Source organism: Colossoma macropomum, unplaced genomic scaffold, assembly GCF_904425465.1.
Source record: "Colossoma macropomum unplaced genomic scaffold, Colossoma_macropomum, whole genome shotgun sequence".
Lineage (NCBI taxonomy): Eukaryota > Metazoa > Chordata > Actinopteri > Characiformes > Serrasalmidae > Colossoma > Colossoma macropomum.
Genome location: NW_023496051.1, coordinates 1,483,155 through 1,502,470, shown reverse-complemented (window position 1 = coordinate 1,502,470; position 19,316 = coordinate 1,483,155). Strand labels below are relative to the sequence as shown.

Genomic DNA, 19,316 nt, shown 5'->3' with positions numbered 1-19,316 from the left:
CACTGACGTGGTGTTTTAGTGTGTGTTGCGCTGGTACGAGTGGATCAGACACAGCAGTGCTGCTGGAGTTTTTAAACACTGTGTCCACCGGTGCTTCCTCAGCTGCTCTTCACTTTCTCTGCTGCCCACCATGCCACAAATGTCAAGGAGGCTGCTGCTTGAGTACACTAAAACTCAGAAGCTTGGCCTTGAGCAACCACGCCACTGTTGCGCCTCACTGCACTGACTCCAGCCTCCAGCCACTCTGCACCAGCCTCACCATCTAGCCTCCTCATGCTGGCCTAATCATTGGGCCTTCCTGCGCCGGCTCTGGCCTCAAGCCTCGTGAAGCTGCCTTGACCGCTGTCTTCTTGCCACCCCACTTCGCTGCGTTCCTGGGCCAGGAACGGTCCTCTTCACCATTGCGCTGCTGAGTTCACCATTCCCCTCTGGTGTACTAGGGGGCAATCCCACTTCTGACACCAGGCGCAGGAAACATAGCATGTCAAACAAATGCTCTTTTATTGAACATAGCAAAAAGTCTCTCTTACTGCGAATTTACCGCTTAACGTCTGCATGGCGCATGGCCAGGTCTTCCACGCATTTGCGGCCTATATATGTGTAAACTCAGAGAGCACATGTAGGTTCACTGGTGGTTTTGGATACTGAATAAAATGACTACATTTGCTTTTCAGACATTGTGACCGCTATCACCACCACTATGGAAATCTGAATCTCTACAATCAACTATTTCACACCAAATCACTCTCAATGACTGAATTATACAGAAAATATGAAAAATTCTTAGATAATTTTTCAGAAGCATGAGGATGAAAACAAAGAATGATATTTGTAAACAACAGGAAACTCATATGTACATAAACTTTCGTCAAGCAGAGTACGTTACCAGTATAAAGTTAGACTGTAAATGAGAGTATAAATGGGTCCAGTGAGAGTTTACTTATCCTACTGTGTGCATGTAAATATAGTTACTGGCCAACAAGATGACCAAAGCCACTATGTTCCATTCCTTAGAGGTAAACGTAGTTTCCCAGAGAGCTCCTTTAGACCTTTAGATTTGTGGTTAGAACCCAAGACTGCCTATCTGAAGATGCTGAGCTTAAATAGCTCCTCCCGGGGGAAGCCTGCTTACATTTGATCCTCATCTCAGGACCTAATTTGGGACAAAATATGGTCGTGTTGAGACAGAGCGGGGTTTAAGGAGTCCTTGCTGAGTGATACGAATAGCTGCAGAGCGTTAAGACAAGCTGTCAAAAAGCGGAAGAGAGAGAATTTGAAGAAAAAAAAACATGGCAAGACTGTGAGAGGGTGGAAAAGAAACAGAGAGAGGGAGATATCAAGCAGTAGCTGCTTATTAATAGTTTGATTCGTTAGTGCTACTGAGAAATCGATCCTGTGTTACACACACACACGCTCTCCATTCCACTGTCTTACATTATGAGCCAGTCTCTCCTGAAATAGACCAAAGAGCTGGCCAGCGTATATAAGACTGGACGCTTGACCCTCCTCTTCTACCTTTGTTTCCCTCTCTTCCTTTCCATCTCGCTCACTTTCTTGTAGCCTTTCTTCATCCCGCGCTTCCCTAGATCTCCCTGCCCCCCACCCTCACACAGGTAAGTCAGGGCAATTCCACCGACTTTTCAAAATTGCTGCTTATTTCAGTGCTCTAGAGAGTCAGGATTGTTCACAGTGGTGGTGATAGGAACCAGACGTCCACCTCTAAAAGCTCCCTCATAGAACGTTAGTACATTAAATAGCTCTGAATGCTCTGCCTGATGCCTGAGACCTTGTTTAACAAAGGTTTTGAGAAGGTTTCAGCCTAAAATATCTATTTTTTTTAGCATTCTGAGGAAAGCAGTGCATAAAGAAAACATTTTTTGGGACAAAATTATTGTACCATCATATAGAAACTCAGAAGACATGTACAGGTTCACAAAAAGGCTATATTTGTGTTGTAGACATGATGACCCCTGGTTCCTATCACCAGCACTGTAAGGAAATCTGAGTCTCTACAATCAACCAATTCATATCAGAGTACTCTGAATGCAGGAATTTTGCAAAGTCAGTGGAATTCCCCTTAACAATTAATACAAAATAACCCAGTTCACTGGTTTAATGTTAGTAATTGAAATGGTAAATGTAGAGAATTATGTTAATAGTCAGTTAAGTTAGCAGATTAATGACAAAACGAAAGGATCGCGTATATGCAAAAGTTTGGCGCCCCGGTTAAATGACATTTTATTGCTTTTCTAAGTGAAAATCTGCACATTTTAATGCACAGTTACAGTATATCTGCTGAATTTAACAAGAGGGGAAATATGAAACATAAAATGCGGCCTGTGTACATGTTATGCCACATTTTATAAATATAAAGTATGCTAATCTCAGCAAATAGAAATTGTGCACTAAAATCAGCAGAAAAATGCTAATTAAGTTCCTTGCAGAGGAGTTGTAAACTGGCCAGGTGGCGAAAACTGGTCAGGTAGCATTTATCACATTCCTCATCTTGGAATGTGTCTCGCAGAGCTTGGAATTTTTGGAATACCAACAACAGAAGGTCTTTCTAGAAGGTCTTTCACTTCTGCAAATTAGACAGGCCTGGACTGTGATATATAATCTCTGATTAGAAAACACACTAGTAATCTAAAGGGTTGTTCACACAGTGTCCAGGAAACACACACTACAAAACTAAATATGGGCCAGAAGCTGTGCTTTGTTGTTGATCAGTGTACAGCATGGTCAAAGGGGAATTCCACTAATTTTTCCAAATTTCTGCATAATTCAGTGGTTGAGGTGTAAACAGAGTGATTCAGAGTGGTTTGGTGTGGAATGGTTCAGATTTCTTTACAATGGTGGGGTCGCCATGACTACAGCACAAATGTAGCCATTTTATTTACTATCCAGAACCACCAGTGAACCTACACGAGTCTTCTGAGCTTTTATATGGAATGTTGATGGTGGTAAAATAGCAATAAATCTGAAAACAATAAGTTTTCTTTGGGGATTATTTTGCCTCACAGCGGCCTGCATGTTCCCCTCCGCCATGAACGGATTATACACAACATTTACCTTTTAGTTTCATTTTTCCAATGAGGTCAACTTATAGTGTTTGTCTAGTTTTATATACCAAAAACCATCTTAGTTCATTTTTACACGACCGTTTTTATCCTCACCCCTTAGAATTAAACAGGCTGTTTTTGTTACTGTGCCTTTAGGACTCATATATGTAAATGAGCTCTTTTCTAATTGCCCGGCCTGTATTGTGCCTCATTCAGAAAGCAGCACAGGCTGAAACACTCCTTATAACTTCAGCATGAATAGGTGGGGCTAAACTGATGGAAGCTGAATAGGTGGATATATGTTGGTTTTTGTGACATCACACAAATGGTAAATTCAAAACAGCTGTTTTAGTTTCCATAAACAGATTGTATGGACTGTCTAGTGAATGGTATGCTTTGATAATTCAACAATGTTAGCATACCATGTTAAAGTAAAAGCAAGGAAAAGTGTTTTTCCATTATATGGGCCCTTTAAAGACTCTGACTTCAATCGTAATGATTTAATCATGCAGAAATTTTGAAAATTGGGTGGAATTGGCCTTCCATTGTAGACATTTATGCACATATAAATAGTTTTTTTGAAGAAATTAAATGGATTGAAAAGTAGAGTTAAAGATACATGAACCCAGTGGAGCTGAACAGAAGCTGAAGCGGTCAGTCCATGAACTGTCAGCGGTCAGTTCTGGGCATTTCTATGCGTAGGGAATATATACACACTGAGTTGTTTTTAGAGGCGCCATTCGTTTCGATGGCACACGCGCAACTACGCAAATACTTGGCTCGCGACTTGCATAAGTGTCAACACCTCCAGCTGAGAGAAACAAATCATTTCACAGACACCAAACTTTCACGACAATCCGGCTCCAGTGATCAGAATGACCCCCACTATGATGTGTTATGGTACTCGAGTGGGAAGGGAGGACTCAGGATTCCGCCTCTGGGAATACGACTCCCAGTTCAGTTCTGATAAAGACTGTGTCCATAACTGAGACAGATTAAAGTGCTTCGTGATTGGAATATTTGCTGTACACAAGCTGATTTGGGCTTGAATAAGAAAGATTCATTGTATATAAAGTGACTCAGATTTGAATAAGAAAGTTTCCTGGATATTAACTGATTCATATTTGAAAAAAAAAGTCTTTGCATATAACGTGATTTGGAGCGATTCAGATTTAATTAGGAAAAAATATTTTTATATAAAGTGATTCAGATTAGAATAAGAAAGAACTTGTATAAAAACTGATTCAGATATGAATAAGAAAGAGTCCTTGTGTTAAAAGTGATTCAGATTTGAATAAGAGAATCCTTGTATATAAAGTGGTTCAGATTTGAACAAGAAAGATTAATTTTATATAAAGATTGCTTGTATATAAATTGATTCAGATATGAATAAGACAGAATCCTTGTATATAAAGTGATTCAGATTTGGATAAGTATGTTTCCTTGGATATTAACTGATTCAGATTTGAAAAAGAAAGATTCTTTGCATATAAAGTCATTCAGCACGATTCAGATTTAATTAAGAAATATTCTTTTTAAATAAAGTGATTCAGATTTGAATAAGAAAGATTCCTTTTATATAAAGTGATTCAGAGCTATTCAGATTTAATTAAAAAATATTCTTTTTATATACAGTGATTCAGATTAGAATAAGAAAGATTTCTTGTATATAAACTGATTCAGGTATGAATAAGAAAGATTCTTTTTACATGAAGCGATTCAGGATTGAATAATAAGAGTTTTTTTGGATTCAAAGTGATTTACATTTGACTAAGAAAGATTTCTTGTGTTAAAAGTGACTCAGATTTGAATAAGAGAGAAGTCTGGTATATAAACGGATTCAGATTTAAATAAGAAATGTTCCTTTTATATAAAGTGATTCAGAATTGAAAAAGAAAGATTCCTTGTATGTAAAGTGATTCAGATTTGAAGAAGAAAGATTTCTTATATATAAATTGATTTTGATTTGAAGAGTTTCCTTGTATGTAAACTGATTCAGAGTGATTCAGATTAAATTAAGAATGATTCCTTGTATATAAACTGATTCATATTTGAAAAAGATTATTTACATATAAAGTGATTCAGATTAGAGTAAGACAGATTCTGTATATAAACGGATTCAGATATGAGTAAGAAAGATTCATTGTATTTAAAGGTTCAGATTTGAATAAGAAAACTTTCTTATACATAAACTGATTTAGATTCATTGTAAATAAAATGATTCAGAGTGATTCAGATTAAAATAAGAATGATTCCTGGTCTATAAACTGGTTTGGATTTAAATAAAAAAGATCCCTTGTATATAAACTGATTCAGACTGAACAAAAAGGATTCATTGTATATAAAACGATACATAATTTAGACTATTCCGGTCTACAGTGTATAAGATATTATTGAATAAAATAAAAACATATTAATGTAACAAGAAATTCCAAACTTCAAATTTTGATTCAAATAGAGCGATTCCTTGATTCAGAAAAATGATTCACAACCAGTATTCATATTCTCACAGTATGTATGTCAGTTTACATGTTTAGTTGATTTTCTAAGTGTAAATAAGTTACACATTACAGAAAACTCACTTCTGCACATATGAATACAGTACAATTTCCGTTTAAAGGCTGAATTTAACATTGAAAAAAAAAGTAAAATATGGCCTGTGCAAAGGTTATGGCACATTTTATATTTTAAGTTTTTTCCACTATGTTAAATTCAGCAAATAAACAGAAATTGCATTCAGAAATTTACAGAAAGATTTTAGGTTCTCTGTCGAGGATGTGTAACTTATTTTTACTTAAAAAATAAACAAAATGTGTCATTTGACCAAACCTTAGCATACGACTGTTGGTAGTGGTATAAGATATCAGTGTGTGTGTGTGTGTGTGTGTGTGTGTTGTGGCGTCCAGAAAAGCGCTCTCTGAAGAATACGTCCTCACCTTTGAGAAACTCTATACGGCTGTAATCTTAGTTGCACGTATGTGTGAGATCACTGGCTATAAGCGAGGTGACATTTCAAGTGGTGGTGCAAGCGCTCCGATACCCTCCCAGGGACCCTACACAACCCCCCGAGCCCCTCACACCCACCCAGCTGTCAGTCCGGCTCCTGTGCGATATCCAGGCGCCGCTCATATCTGTGGGTGTGAAACTCCTGTAGTTTTTCCGGTGGAGTCTCACAGTGAAGTAGCAGAAGCTTTTCTCTCTCTCTTTTGAGTTCTGAGAGTAAATGATCTCACCGGCACTTAGTGGTCGGTTGCGGTCGCCTTTGAGATGACAGTGATGGATGGGACGGGAATCCAACATGGCCAGTCGCACTGCTGGACAGTGACCGCCATCTCAGACAGGGATCTAGTTATTGTTTCATAGTAACCGACAATACACTGCCTACATACTGGACTTTAAAGACCGTCGGGCTTTGCAACACTCCCAACCCTATACATTCCCTTGTGAAAGAAAAAGGCACTTAAGTGCACTTTTTATTATACTTTTCATGTTTATACTTTACTGTAATACATGCTAACTGTATTTTTATTTAAGAACTTATGGCAACTTAAGTGTATTTATATTGCAATAAAGCTATGATTAAATATGTGTCAAAAGCAAATTTAGTTGTGCTTTTAGGTGCTTTTAAGTTGCACTTAAGTAGATTTATACTGATGCACATAGTTGCACTTAAGTACTGGGTGTATTTAGTTATACTGCAACTAAATACACTCAAACACATTCAACCAATAAAACATGTATTAAAGTGTACTTTTATAAAATAAAATTAAGAATAACTTAAGCAATTAAGACACTACTTAAACTAGACATGAACTATATTTTAAATGTAAACTCTTCCATACACTGATAACCATATTTGATTGCTAGTTAGTTTGAGATCTATTACAACTAAAATGTACTAAAGCATACTTTAAAAGTAATTGCTTTAAAATATACTTGAGTAGATAACAATTAAATATGCTTTTGTTTAAGTAAGCTTCAGTATGTGTAGTTTATTTTTTAACTTTAAATATACTTAAAAACATACTAACTGTATTATGTGGGAACTAATGACAATCTAAGTACATTTACATAGTTATAAAGCTATGATTAAATATGTGTCAAATGCAAATTTAGTTGTGTTAAAGTGCTTTTAAGCTGCACTTAAGTAGATTTATATTGATGCGCGTAGTTGCAGTTAAGTACTGATAGGCCTTAGTGCTACTTACTGAGTTATACTGTATCTAAAATACACTTAAATGCATTTTAAGTTGTATTTCATTATGAATAAAAACACTTAAATACATGTAACCTATAAAACGTATTTAAGTGTACTTTTATAAAATAAAATTAAGAATAACTTAAGCAATTAAGACACTAATTTAACTAGACATGAACTACATTTTAAATGTAAACCCTTCCATATACTGATAACCATATTTGAATGCTAGTTAGTTTGAGTTCTATTACAACAAAAATGTACTAAAGCATACTTTAAAAGTAACTGCTTTAAAATATACTTAAGTAGATGACAATTGATGCTTTTGTTTAAGTAAGCTTCAGTATGTGTAGTTTATTTTAGATGTATTTCTATAATGAATAATATATATATATATATATATATATATATACTTTTAATATTCTCTACATTATACATACTTTTAATGCATACTTTAAAAGTAACTGCTTTAAAAGATACTTAAGTAGATGACAATTAAATATGCTTTTGTTTACGTAAGGACGAGCTCTTCTGTGGTGCTTGGAATTCTATATGAATGATTTAAAACCCAATATTACTGAATTGAGACTTAAGAAGGTGTAATTGTTAAAATAACATTGTTTTATTTTAAAATATAAATAAATTGTAACCCTAACATGTTTTTGAAGTGCAATATATCTGTAAACGCTAGGGACACAAAAATGGACATTTCTGTAGAATGACCCATATCTAAATCATCACACACTTTCCTCACCTATAATCCAAAAATATCCACCCGCACTACAGGGTTAGCATGCTGATCATTTTGCACATACAAGCAACCACATGCCCTGTGCTCACAGGGTCTTAATACTAATTTTATTGCTCTGACAACTTTTCAGAACAGCTTTATGGGTCGTGCTGTGAGGCACCATGTGTGAGTACAAGGGAGTCAAACTGTCATCTTAGTGCTGGATTACTGCTGTGAGAACATAATCTACTGCCAAGCAAAACTGTGTACTCACCACCTCCCTATCATCAACACATACTGAGGGACTGTTTATGTATGTAAAGGAGCATAGGGTGTCTGCTCTAAAAACGGCTGTGGTATATGACAGAGTTAAATATAAGAGCAAGAAGATGACTAGGCCCCTGCATTGCACACACACTGTAGGGCTTTCATCAGGCCTGAAATTTACAAGAATCAGAGCAAAACTGACCCCCAGTCTGGGAACTGACTGTAGCCCAGCAAAATTCTACCCCAATCAAGCTATAATCTGTCAAAATTCTGCCCCGATCAAATGGTAACCTGTCAAAATCTGTCCATTCTCAACTGCAGCCTGGCGCAATTCCAACCAAATCTGACTGTAACCCAACAAAATTCAGTCAGAGCCCGACTGGAGCCCAACAAAATTTTACCCCAAGCTGTAATCTGATAAAATTCTGTAACCCAATAAAATCTGACCGCATGCAAAATTTTACCCCAAGCTGTAATCTGATAAAATTCTGTAACCCAATAAAATCTGACCGCATGCAAAATTTTACCCCAAGATGTAATCTGATAAAATTCTGTAACCCAATGAAATCTGACCGCATGCAACAGCAGCCTGACAAAATTCTGTCTGACATATATCTGACATATATCTGCACCAGTGTTTTCATCTACTTTAAATCGTTCAAAAAAAGTTTTTGCACTAATTCCTGATTTCTCTTTCTGGCTCTTTCCTAGCAGCCAAGATGGCAATGCAAGAACTACTGAAAGACGAGGACATCAAGAAGGCCCTGGAAGCATTCCAAGGTTTATTCTTTGCATTTTTGATCAAGCAAAATTAGTAACTTGAAGAAAGTACAATAGAGTACAATGCAAAATATAGGAAGAAATCTAACATCACGCAATTATCAAGCAAAAAATCTAATTTGCTCAAGTATAGTAGTTAGGTTACATGTGACAAATCATCGGTTGGGTTGAGGCAAAAACTATAAAAAAAAAAAAAAGCAGAAAACACATTTATTAAGATACATTATGAGTCTTGTGAGAATTAAAGTTGGGAGTGATGCTATAAAACCAGCAGTGAATGAGGGTTTATTTGAGCTCAAGCTGTTTATGTTGACAGTTGGAAGCTAGTAAGCAAGATTGCTAATCAGCTATTTTGGCCACTATAGGCTTATACATTTAGCATACAATGAACAAAAAAGACAATTAAATTGTTAATTGTGAATTATTTCAACTAATATTAAAGAAATAAGGAATAAAGGAATGGAAATTACATCAGGTGGCTTATTAAATCCTCAAAATGCTAACTAGCTAATACTGCGAGTCAGTCAGGAACTTTAGACTTTAGTTTGTGGGGGGCAGGTTTGAGGCAAGGGGTCACAAAAGTATCATTAATGGATGATAATTTTAATTTGAGCAAAAAAACTGTAAATACACTTCGTCCTGCCCAATTCAAACCCAACAAAAGAAACACAAAAACAGTCCCTTAGTCAAAATGACCAACATTGTGGTCTTTGAGTCTAGATGTTGAATCCAGTCCTGGATGTTGTAATCACTGATAGTTAACTGAACTGATGATGTAAGTGTCCAGCTACTGTTTCAATACCACTTTTAACAAGCCCTCCTCCACTCGGCCTTTGGAATTCCAAACCCCCAACAATAAAATACTATAAAACACAAAATGTTCAAAAGCAAAACATTCAATTTGCTGAGCTTTAGGTTGCAAACAACTCCATCTATTATACACAACCACTGATACAGCTTCATCACTTCACCCTTTACCCTGCTAGCTTGCTAGTTAGCATGCTAAAGGCTATATGGCTAACAGCAAGGCGATGCAATACGGTTCTAAACTAAAGCCGACAGCTAGACAAAGCAACTATTCACAAATTTAGGTGCAATATATTCAAAATTCTCAAGAAATTGCATTACAGGGTTTGCATGGCTAGCTAAAAAAAGGGTCATGTAAAAAAAAGCATGTTAAAAAGGTATTAAAACGGATCCCCAGTGATTACAAAGTCCAGGACTGGACACTGGATTTAAGGTCTGGATTTAAAGACATCTGGTCTAGTAACCGACACAGGACACAGTAGCTAACCGCAAAGAACCGGATTAAGGAAATAAGCTGACAGCCCCTGTAAGGTATGAAGCCATGAAACTAAACTGGATTTTCATGTCAGTAATATGTTTCTGATCTGTCTGCGTTTAGCCGCCGACTCGTTTGACCATAAGAAGTTCTTTGAGATGGTGGGCTTGAAGGCCATGTCTGCAGAGAACGTCAAAAAGGTCTTTAAAGTCCTGGACGTCGACGCCAGCGGCTTCATCGAGGAAGAGGAGCTCAAGTGAGACACACACACACAAATACACACGCACTGTGTGCAGGTGTCAGGGCTGTATCTTATTCCAGTGACGGCTGGCTAGTTTTTAGAGCTGCTGTCTCATTCCTGCTTTATTATGTTACTGCCTCCTGCCAGCACACACACACACACACACACACACACACACACACACACACACACACACACACACTCCAGTGACAGACTGCAGCGTAAATCAGAGAGAGAGAAAAGGGAGGGGCTGTTTTCCCCATTATTCTTCATCACTGCATGAACAGCCATCTGACACTGACCCCAGCATGGGGTTGCCAGATTGGACAGAAAGAACCGACAGCTACCAAAAAAACAGACATCTTTCAAAGTCTGTGAAAAGTTTGGCTTCTTCAGAAACTCAAAATTTAATGCTGCTACTTTCTGGTTACACTGCTGTTTAAATGTTTGGAATCAGTATAAAACCAGTCTGGTGGTAGATAATAAAGATAAGCCTTGAGAGGCCGTGCATTACTGCGATTTGATCACGGGGAAGGGTGTTGTTAGGCACGGCATGCAGCGAACAACATAAAATATGATAAAATTCACAATTTTTTTGAAAATAATTTAAGTTGTTATTAATAATAATCGACATAAACAAGTATTCCACCAAGAAATTTAGTTCCTTTAGAGTACGGTAGAGTACGGTAACGGTACCGTACGGTAGAGTACAGTAACATAGACCTGAATGAGGAGGTTTGGAGGAATGTTTGGTCTTTTTTTTACTTTTTGTTGTAAAACAATGAACATATGATAACGCAGCACTGTTTGATGCATAAACTTTCGCTCTATAAGTACTTTTTGATCACCAAATTACCACCACGAGTCTTATTTAGGACCAATCCAGGCGCCCTCTTCTCAAGCTGGGGCTGAATCTCAAATGGCTTCCTGCTCCCTACATAGTGCACTACATAGGGACTTAAATACTGGATCCTGCAGCCTAACAGTGCAAACATAGCTAAGAAATGGTCATTTGAGAGTCAGACACATCCACACTCGATAAATGATGCACTATTTGGCTAAAACTGATACGAAATTGACACAAATCATACCGTAAACACTTTAATTCAAGCCTATGATATTAATGATGGAGTTGTTTAGGCTGTTGGCTCTTTTATCCCGTTGGCTAGCTGACCAGCCTAGTTCTAGTTAAGAACATAAGTTGCCAGCCCCTCAGTTTAAACAAAAACAGGTTCTTGCTCCATCAGTAACTCCATCAGTGACTCGGTGAGTCAAAGATTAATCCATTCAGTTGTTGTGAGGCGGTCATAGGTGTGTGTTTATTGTGGATTTAAAAACGGCTTCAAACACAGCTCAGCCAATCAGATTTTAGAACTGTAACTATCCATTTTATAATATACAAATAGATCAATGCTGCTGGAAAAAACCTTGTATCTCTAAAAATTAATTTCTCTTTTATCTTATAAATTAATTTTACAAAAAAAGAGAGAACATCCGTAGCTTTTAATGGAAGTCAATGGAGAAATGATTTATTCCAGGGCACTTTGGACCATTTCTATTGGTCCATTCATCATGAAATTCTGATACAATGTAAAGCTCAGACAGAGATTGCAAATTTAGGTAAAAAGTGAAAAACAAGATTTCGTCCTGACAGTAACGATATGTACATACGTATACATATACACATATTCATGAAGGGTTTCATTGCTAAATGCATTATAGTTCATAACATCATACATTCTAATGTATCTAGACAATATATTCGAACGGATAATGTGTGTGTACCAGGTTTCTACTACGCTATGGGGACCAAAACCTGTTTATACGCTCATGTTGTGGGGACCACAAGTGGGTCCCTACAATACAAATCATAAAATTTTCATTAAATTCATTAAATTTAATCATTAAATTTTATGTGAAGACCTATTTTCAGATTAGCGTTAGGGTTAGAGTTAGGCCAAGGGTTAGGGTTAGGCTAGTACCATTTATGGTTTATATAGGTTTGGCTAAGACTCCAGGAAGTGAATGGAAGTGAAAGTCTATGTAATGTCCCCACAATTCACAGAAAAAGACGTGTTTGAGGTTTGAACACCCCGCAGGTCAAATGACATGTTTTTTGATTTACTAATTAAATGAACACTTTCTCTACAGAGAACACACTTGTGTTTTGTGCATAATTTCCATTTATTTGATGAGTTAGCATATTAGAGAAAAACACATTTCTGTTGTATTATTCGCCAATATGTTAAATTAGGCTAAAAAACAGAAATTGTGCATTAAAATGCACAAATAAACTTTTCATTTAAAAATCAACAAAACAAGTCATTTGACCAGAGGCGCCCAAACCTTTCCATACAACTGTGTGTGTATGTGTGTGTATATGTATATACACTGATCAGGCATAACATTCTGACCACCTCCTTGTTTCTATGTTCATTGTCCATTTTATCAGCTCCACTTACTATATAGGTGCACTTTGTAGTTCTACAGTTACAGACTGTAGTCCATCTGTTTCTCTGCATACTTTGTTAGCCCCCTTTTACCCTGTTCTTCAGTGGTCAGGACCCCCGTGGACCCTCACAGAGCAGGTACTATTTGGGAGGTGGATCATTCTCAGCACTGCAGCAACACTGATGTGGTGGTGTGTTAGTGTGTGTTGTGCTGGTACGAGTGGATCAGACACAGCAGTGCTGCTGGAGTTTTTAAACACCTCAGCGTCACTGCTGGACTGAGAATAGTCCACCAACCAAAAATATCCAGCCAACAGCGTCCTGTGGGCAGCGTCCTGTGACCACTGATGAAGGACTAGAGGATGACCAACACAAACTGTGCAGCAGCAGATGAGCTATCGTCTCTGACTTTACATCTACAAGGTGGACTGACAAGGTAGGAGTGTCTAATAGAGTGGACAGTGAGTGGACACAGTGTTTAAAAACTCCAGCAGCACTGTTGTGTCTGATCCACTCGTACCATCACAACACACACTAACACACCACCACCACGTCAGTGTTACTGCAGTGCTGAGAATGATCCACCACCCAAATAGTACCTGCTCTGTGAGGGTCCACGGGGGGTCCTGACCACTGAAGAACAGGGTAAAAGGGGCCTTTCATACTCATACTCCACAAGCAGTGCAGTATTTGACAGCAGAAGCTAGAATTTCTAAACTTAACGTTACTCAGCAGACTATTTAGGGGGTACGGAGACGTTTGGGATTCATCCTGGGTTTGACGCTACTGCTGAATGAAACATGGACATTTGTGTAACATTAATAATTTAAAAGGAAAACAATAATCATTGCTCCTAATGTCAGATATGCCAATACAACCGCCATGCTGGAGGCGGTTCATGAGGAGTGGCTATGTGTTTAGAAGACCTGTCACTCCAAATCAGTTGACCAATAAAGAGTGCAGGTGAATGCCCTCTTCTAAGCCCCACCCCCTGTCAAAAAGTGCCAAAAGTCAAAAACAAAAGAAGGATTTCAGAGGCAAAAAATATGAGAATGTGTGAAAATGAGTAGTAATCTTTTTGAAAAGTGAAGTCTTATTATCTCATTATTTGTATTTGCAGCATATTTTGGACATTTTGATATGTAATATTTTGCTTGTGGATTTTATTATTTTATTTGAAACATTTGGCACCAAAGTACCATAGCTTGCCCCTCAACATAAGTCTCAGATGTCGCCCATATATATATATATATATATATATATATATATATATATATATATATATATATATATATATATTTAAAACACCTGAACTAAAAATAATTAGAGGGATGTCAACTCAATAATTAGAGGGATGGTCATACTTTTGACCATGTAATGTGCAAGAAATATTGAGTATGGTGTGTAAAATTTCCTTCACCTAGTTAAGAGTATTTATTTTTGCACTGAATAAAGTATTATTGTAAGTAAAATATGAAAGGGTAAACAAATTTAATGTTTGGTCATGTTTTCATTGCCATGTGGAACTTTTTTGTGTGATGCCGACAAGTATCCACTCTCATTAATGTAATTCATACCAAGATTTCTTATTCTGGGCATAAATATTACAGATGTCCTGTGGTAAAATGACATTACTCCACCTAAACTAATCCCGTATGAATAGTAGGGGTGGGAATCTCTAGGCATCTCACGATTCGATTCGATTCTGATTCAGAGGCTGCGATGCGATTATAAAACGATTATCGATGCATCTCGATGCATTTTTTTTTCTATACATGATTTCTATTTTCTTACTGTCTGAGGACTTTGTAGTTTTAAAACAAAGTATCTGTAATGATCCATAATGCATTTACTTCCAATATCTTTTATTAATAAAACAAATGGAAGTGATGAGGCAAGTGAACTGCGAAAGACTGCAGGTCACCTAGCAACGAGGTTTCGTCGAGCTGGTAGCGAACGAAAAAGGAAAAGAGAAAGACAGACGAACATTTGGAGACGAATGGACTTATTCGCATTTATAAGCAGCGCAGTTGGTTTCTTGGTACGTCAAATCTGCAACGAGATGCTGTCGAACACTAACTAAACGATGCGAAGCTGCGAAGATGAAGTCGCTTCCCTAATTTTCCCGTTCCACCTTAAATCGTGCCGCCTCAGTCAGAATTTAAGGTGGAACGGGAAAGTTCAGCAAGAAGCTGGCGAATGAGAAGCGACTTCAGCCTCGTACAACAGCCGAAAACTGAGACATTTTACAAGAAACTCTTCAACTTTTGAGGAAAAGTTTTCTGGCGGAGTTGGAAGAAAAGCGGCTAAAGCTAAAGCTTAAAGCAGAGTAGAGTAAGTCCGCGTTTTCGTTTATATTTTTTAGCCTAAACTACCACATTATCACATACTGGACATTAAATGTTGCGGCTCCCAAGCTGGTTTGATTTTTGCTGAAAGGACAAAATGGCTCTTCTTATCATTTGGGTTGTGACGCCTGACCTAACCTGGTTTTAAAGCAGAGAGAGCCGGTCGGATTTCTCGCTCGTCCAGTTGTGTTTTTTGTTATGTGCCGCCACAGACTGTCCGGGCGCTGCACTCACCCACTTCCAAGTTCCGCCCTTTGCGTTCCGTCAACATTACGTTATAAATTAAATATTTAGAAAATCGATTTTTGACGTTTGTGAATCGATTCAGAATCGTCCACGTCTGCATCGCGATGCATCTAAGAAACGACTTTTTCCCGCACCTCTAATGAACAGTACTACATACTGTAACACTGTTTAGATTTAAATAAATTGTGAAATTTGATGTAATGCATTGGTTTGAGGGACTCATCTTCATCGTTTAGAATGTGGTCTCCTGAATTCCGTCGTATCTTTGTCAGGTTTGTGCTGAAAGGCTTTTCCAAGGATGGCAGGGATCTGACCGACCAGGAGACCAAAGCATTCCTGGCCGCTGCTGACAAGGATGGGGACGGGAAGATTGGCATCGATGGTGAGAGACATTGAGACACACGGCCAGACAGAAAACTAGCAACAAGACATAACAGACACAAACTTAACCTGTACAAACGCAGCAGTTTTAATGCAACCTCAACAGACATGATGCAGCATTTGTGTTTGGATTTCTGTTATAAACTATTGCTGTGTCCCGACCGCGTACTAAACACCAAATTCTGCTTTTTTTTAAATGAGTAGTATTTTATATATAAGTGCAAAGCTGAATATCCAACATGCACTGCCAGAATCTCTAGAAGATGTTGGGTATCATGTTGAAACAAAGTGGAAAACAAACTAAAATGTGAAATTTGATACTAATAATTGAAAGTTGGCTAAAAATCAATCATCACCAACATTAAATCTACCCACCCAAAAAAGTAAACAGAGGAGAATCGGGTAGTTTAGTGAGCTCTTGTTAGTAGATTCATCTAGTGTAAGTTGGTGTTAAGGTCAGGCCAGGTAGCTGGCTGGTTAACAGAGGTGAATCAAGTAGTTTAGCTAACCCTTGTTACTCAGCTAAGTTATTTTAGCTAGTCATAGCTCTACAAACTGCCTTTGTAGCTAAACTGTTCATTTAGCTAGCATGAATGTTCGAATTTACAACAGATTAATCTTAGTGTTAGTGTTAATCTAGAGTTTTTAACAAAAGATATGTCCATGTATACATCACAATCGGAATAGTCTAGTCCGATTGAGGCCATTCAGAATATAGTTTCTATCCAATTGATTGATCCTGTAAATAATCCGTTAAATAGAAGAATAACATCTGTGTAAACGCCTGTATCTGATTACATTCCCTATCGGAAAGTTTTAGTCCATTCTGATCATGTGCGTCACGTCATAGTGAAAGTTTATACTGTTCAACATGGCGGAGCAGAAACTGGTCTGCAGAGGAGACGAAGTTTATGCTCTGATCTTTAAAAGACGGCGGTGGGACGGACGTCCAGCTTACGTGTCTCAGAACACGACGTCTTCCTCTCGGCCTTCTTTAATAAGGACATGTGAAGGACATTTTCCTGAGTCTGACATCATTTTAAAGCAATTAAAAACACAAACACTGCTCACTGCTGCTCATCTCACTCTGACTGGACTCACGTGATGCTCGTTGTCAAGGTAACGTCTACACTAAGTGGTTCTCTACGCATGTGCATAATTTAAATATTATTAAAAAGTTAGGAAATGCAGAAAAATCTCTCTTTGTAAAAGACAAGGCCAAAAACCACAATTAAATAGCCGTGACTTTTGAGCTGACTGCATTAAAAACAGTATGCTTCTGTGATGGATATTGCATGGGCATGACAAATTGTTTGTCAGTGAGCACCGTACTTCGCTGCATCCACAAATGAAGACTGTACTTTGCGCAGTCAAAGTTATATGTCAACAAGGTCCAGAAACGCCGCCGACTTCTCTGGGCTTGAGCTCGTCTGAAATGGACAGATGCACAGTGGAAAAGTGTATTATGGTCTAACGGGTCAAACTTTTAGATTGTGTATAAAAATAATGGACGTTGTGTTCTCCAGGTCAAAGAAGAAACTGACTATCCAGATTGTTACCAGCGTAAAATGCCAGCATCTGTCCTGGTATGGGGGGTTATTAGTGGGTAACTTGCTGCCTTTTAGATGCTGTCTTTTTCAGGGACACCCATGCTTATTTTAACACAACAACACCAAGAAGAAGAGGTTTTCTATGCTGTATATTGTTGCTGTCAGAAGAAAACCTTGTATCCCCAGTTTTGTCGTTTTTTCAGTTTTTGACATAATTTGAAAACACCTGTTGCCCTTTACATTGTGTGTAAATTTCATGAAGAACAGACCAAAAGAAATGTCCCAAAACGACTAGGAAAAAACTTTGGCTCCATTGACTTACATTGACTTAAAGTAGGTTTTTTCCTTCTCCTGTAAAGGTACCATTTTAGAGATACAAGGTTTTCTTCTAACAACAGCGATATATTGAATCTGATTAAGTTTCTCTAACACTGTAATTAATTCTCTCTCTTTCAGAGTTTGAAGCCATAGTCCATGAGTAAAAAGCAACACTCCTGGCAACCCGACAACCTCTTCTCTCCTCTGTACACACCTGCAGGCTGACGCACAGCACTGCATGCCTCTCCAGACCACCCAAAATCCACCCCAACCCACCTCAAACTGACCCCCCACATCCATAAGCCACGGGCAGGAACCTCATCCGCACCTCTATTTATTTACTTCTTTTTTATACAAACTCTGTGCTCACGTGACCAGTTTTATCTGAGCTGCCGCCTCACATCTCCTCCGTGACTCATTAAGTCCCCTGAGAAAATGAAATATGTTGTTATATGCTGTCAATATATTCCAACATATGAACAGAATATATTGTAACGTGTTTTCAATATATTGCTTTTTTGTGCTGGGGAATCCACAACTCTCTCCTTCTTTCAGTCATTCTCTTTCTCACTCTTGAAAACACATCCCTCCTTCTCCTCCCATTCTTCTCCCTCCTTGCTCCAGATAGAGCTGGCGAACGCAAAAAAAGATAAAAGAATGAAGACAAGCTGAGAGAAAATACGATTCAAGAGAGAAATAAAGTGAAATCATGCCTTGAGTACCAAGCCTGCACACTTGTTTTATTTTAAGAGATCATTATTAGTTTAAGGTTTAATGCATTGTAACAATGTCCACTCACTGGCCATCTACCTTATACAGTTCTGTGAAAACGTCAGAGACCATCCTTCATTCATTTCCAGTCAAAACAGCTATTAAGCATAAGTCATTCATTTACTAACAGGAATCTTTTTTCCACACCTCCAAAGTTCAGTCTTAGAAGTTGGTTGCACAATCCAGGTATCCCAAACACATTTAGTGATGTTGAGGTCTGGACTCTGGGGTGGTCAGTCCATTGTTCTGAGAACACCAGCAGCTTCTTTGTTTGATGTGTCTGTCTCCTTTTCTCAGTGAGCCTTCTCGACAGGCTTCTTTGGTGTCTACAGGGTCTTCCAGGTGGTTGTTAGGAGTCCCATTTTCTCTGTAGCTTTTAATCACAATCACACTCATTTTCCTTCCTGGAGATTATCTTATATTATCTAATCCTGAAAAGTGAATAATCTGTATGCAATGACTGTTTTGACTGGAAATTAAATAAATAAATGGTGAAGGGAACTGAAACTCTACTACACAGGAGTACAATTACAGACTGTAGCCCATCTGGTATAATGTACAATTTATCAACTGGTCAGTTTCTGATCACAGAACTGCCGCTGTCCTGATATTATTTGAGTGGCGGTCCATCAGCACAGCAGTGACCACAAAATGGCAGTGGCATGGCAGTTCATAAGAGTGTATCGGACAACAAC

General features: G+C 37.9%; 1 protein-coding gene across 5 annotated transcripts in view; it reads left to right on the top strand.

Moving 5' to 3' along the window:
- pvalb7 (parvalbumin 7) overlaps positions 1 to 18,571 on the top strand; it is a 75,964-nt gene extending 57,393 nt beyond the window's left edge. For 2 of the 5 annotated variants that reach the window (XM_036565133.1, XM_036565134.1), the window contains exons 2-5: positions 8,966 to 9,034; positions 10,440 to 10,572; positions 15,874 to 15,983; positions 17,989 to 18,571. In XM_036565133.1, the coding sequence (XP_036421026.1) occupies positions 8,974 to 9,034; positions 10,440 to 10,572; positions 15,874 to 15,983; positions 17,989 to 18,014 (330 nt within the window). In that variant the 5' untranslated portion in view covers positions 8,966 to 8,973 and the 3' untranslated portion in view covers positions 18,015 to 18,571. Of the gene's footprint in view, positions 1 to 1,484; positions 1,614 to 8,965; positions 9,035 to 10,439; positions 10,573 to 15,873; positions 15,984 to 17,988 lie in introns of those variants that run through there. The other 3 variants (XM_036565131.1, XM_036565132.1, XM_036565135.1) reach the window with 3 other exon arrangements.
- Positions 18,572 to 19,316: the final 745 nt, after the last annotated feature.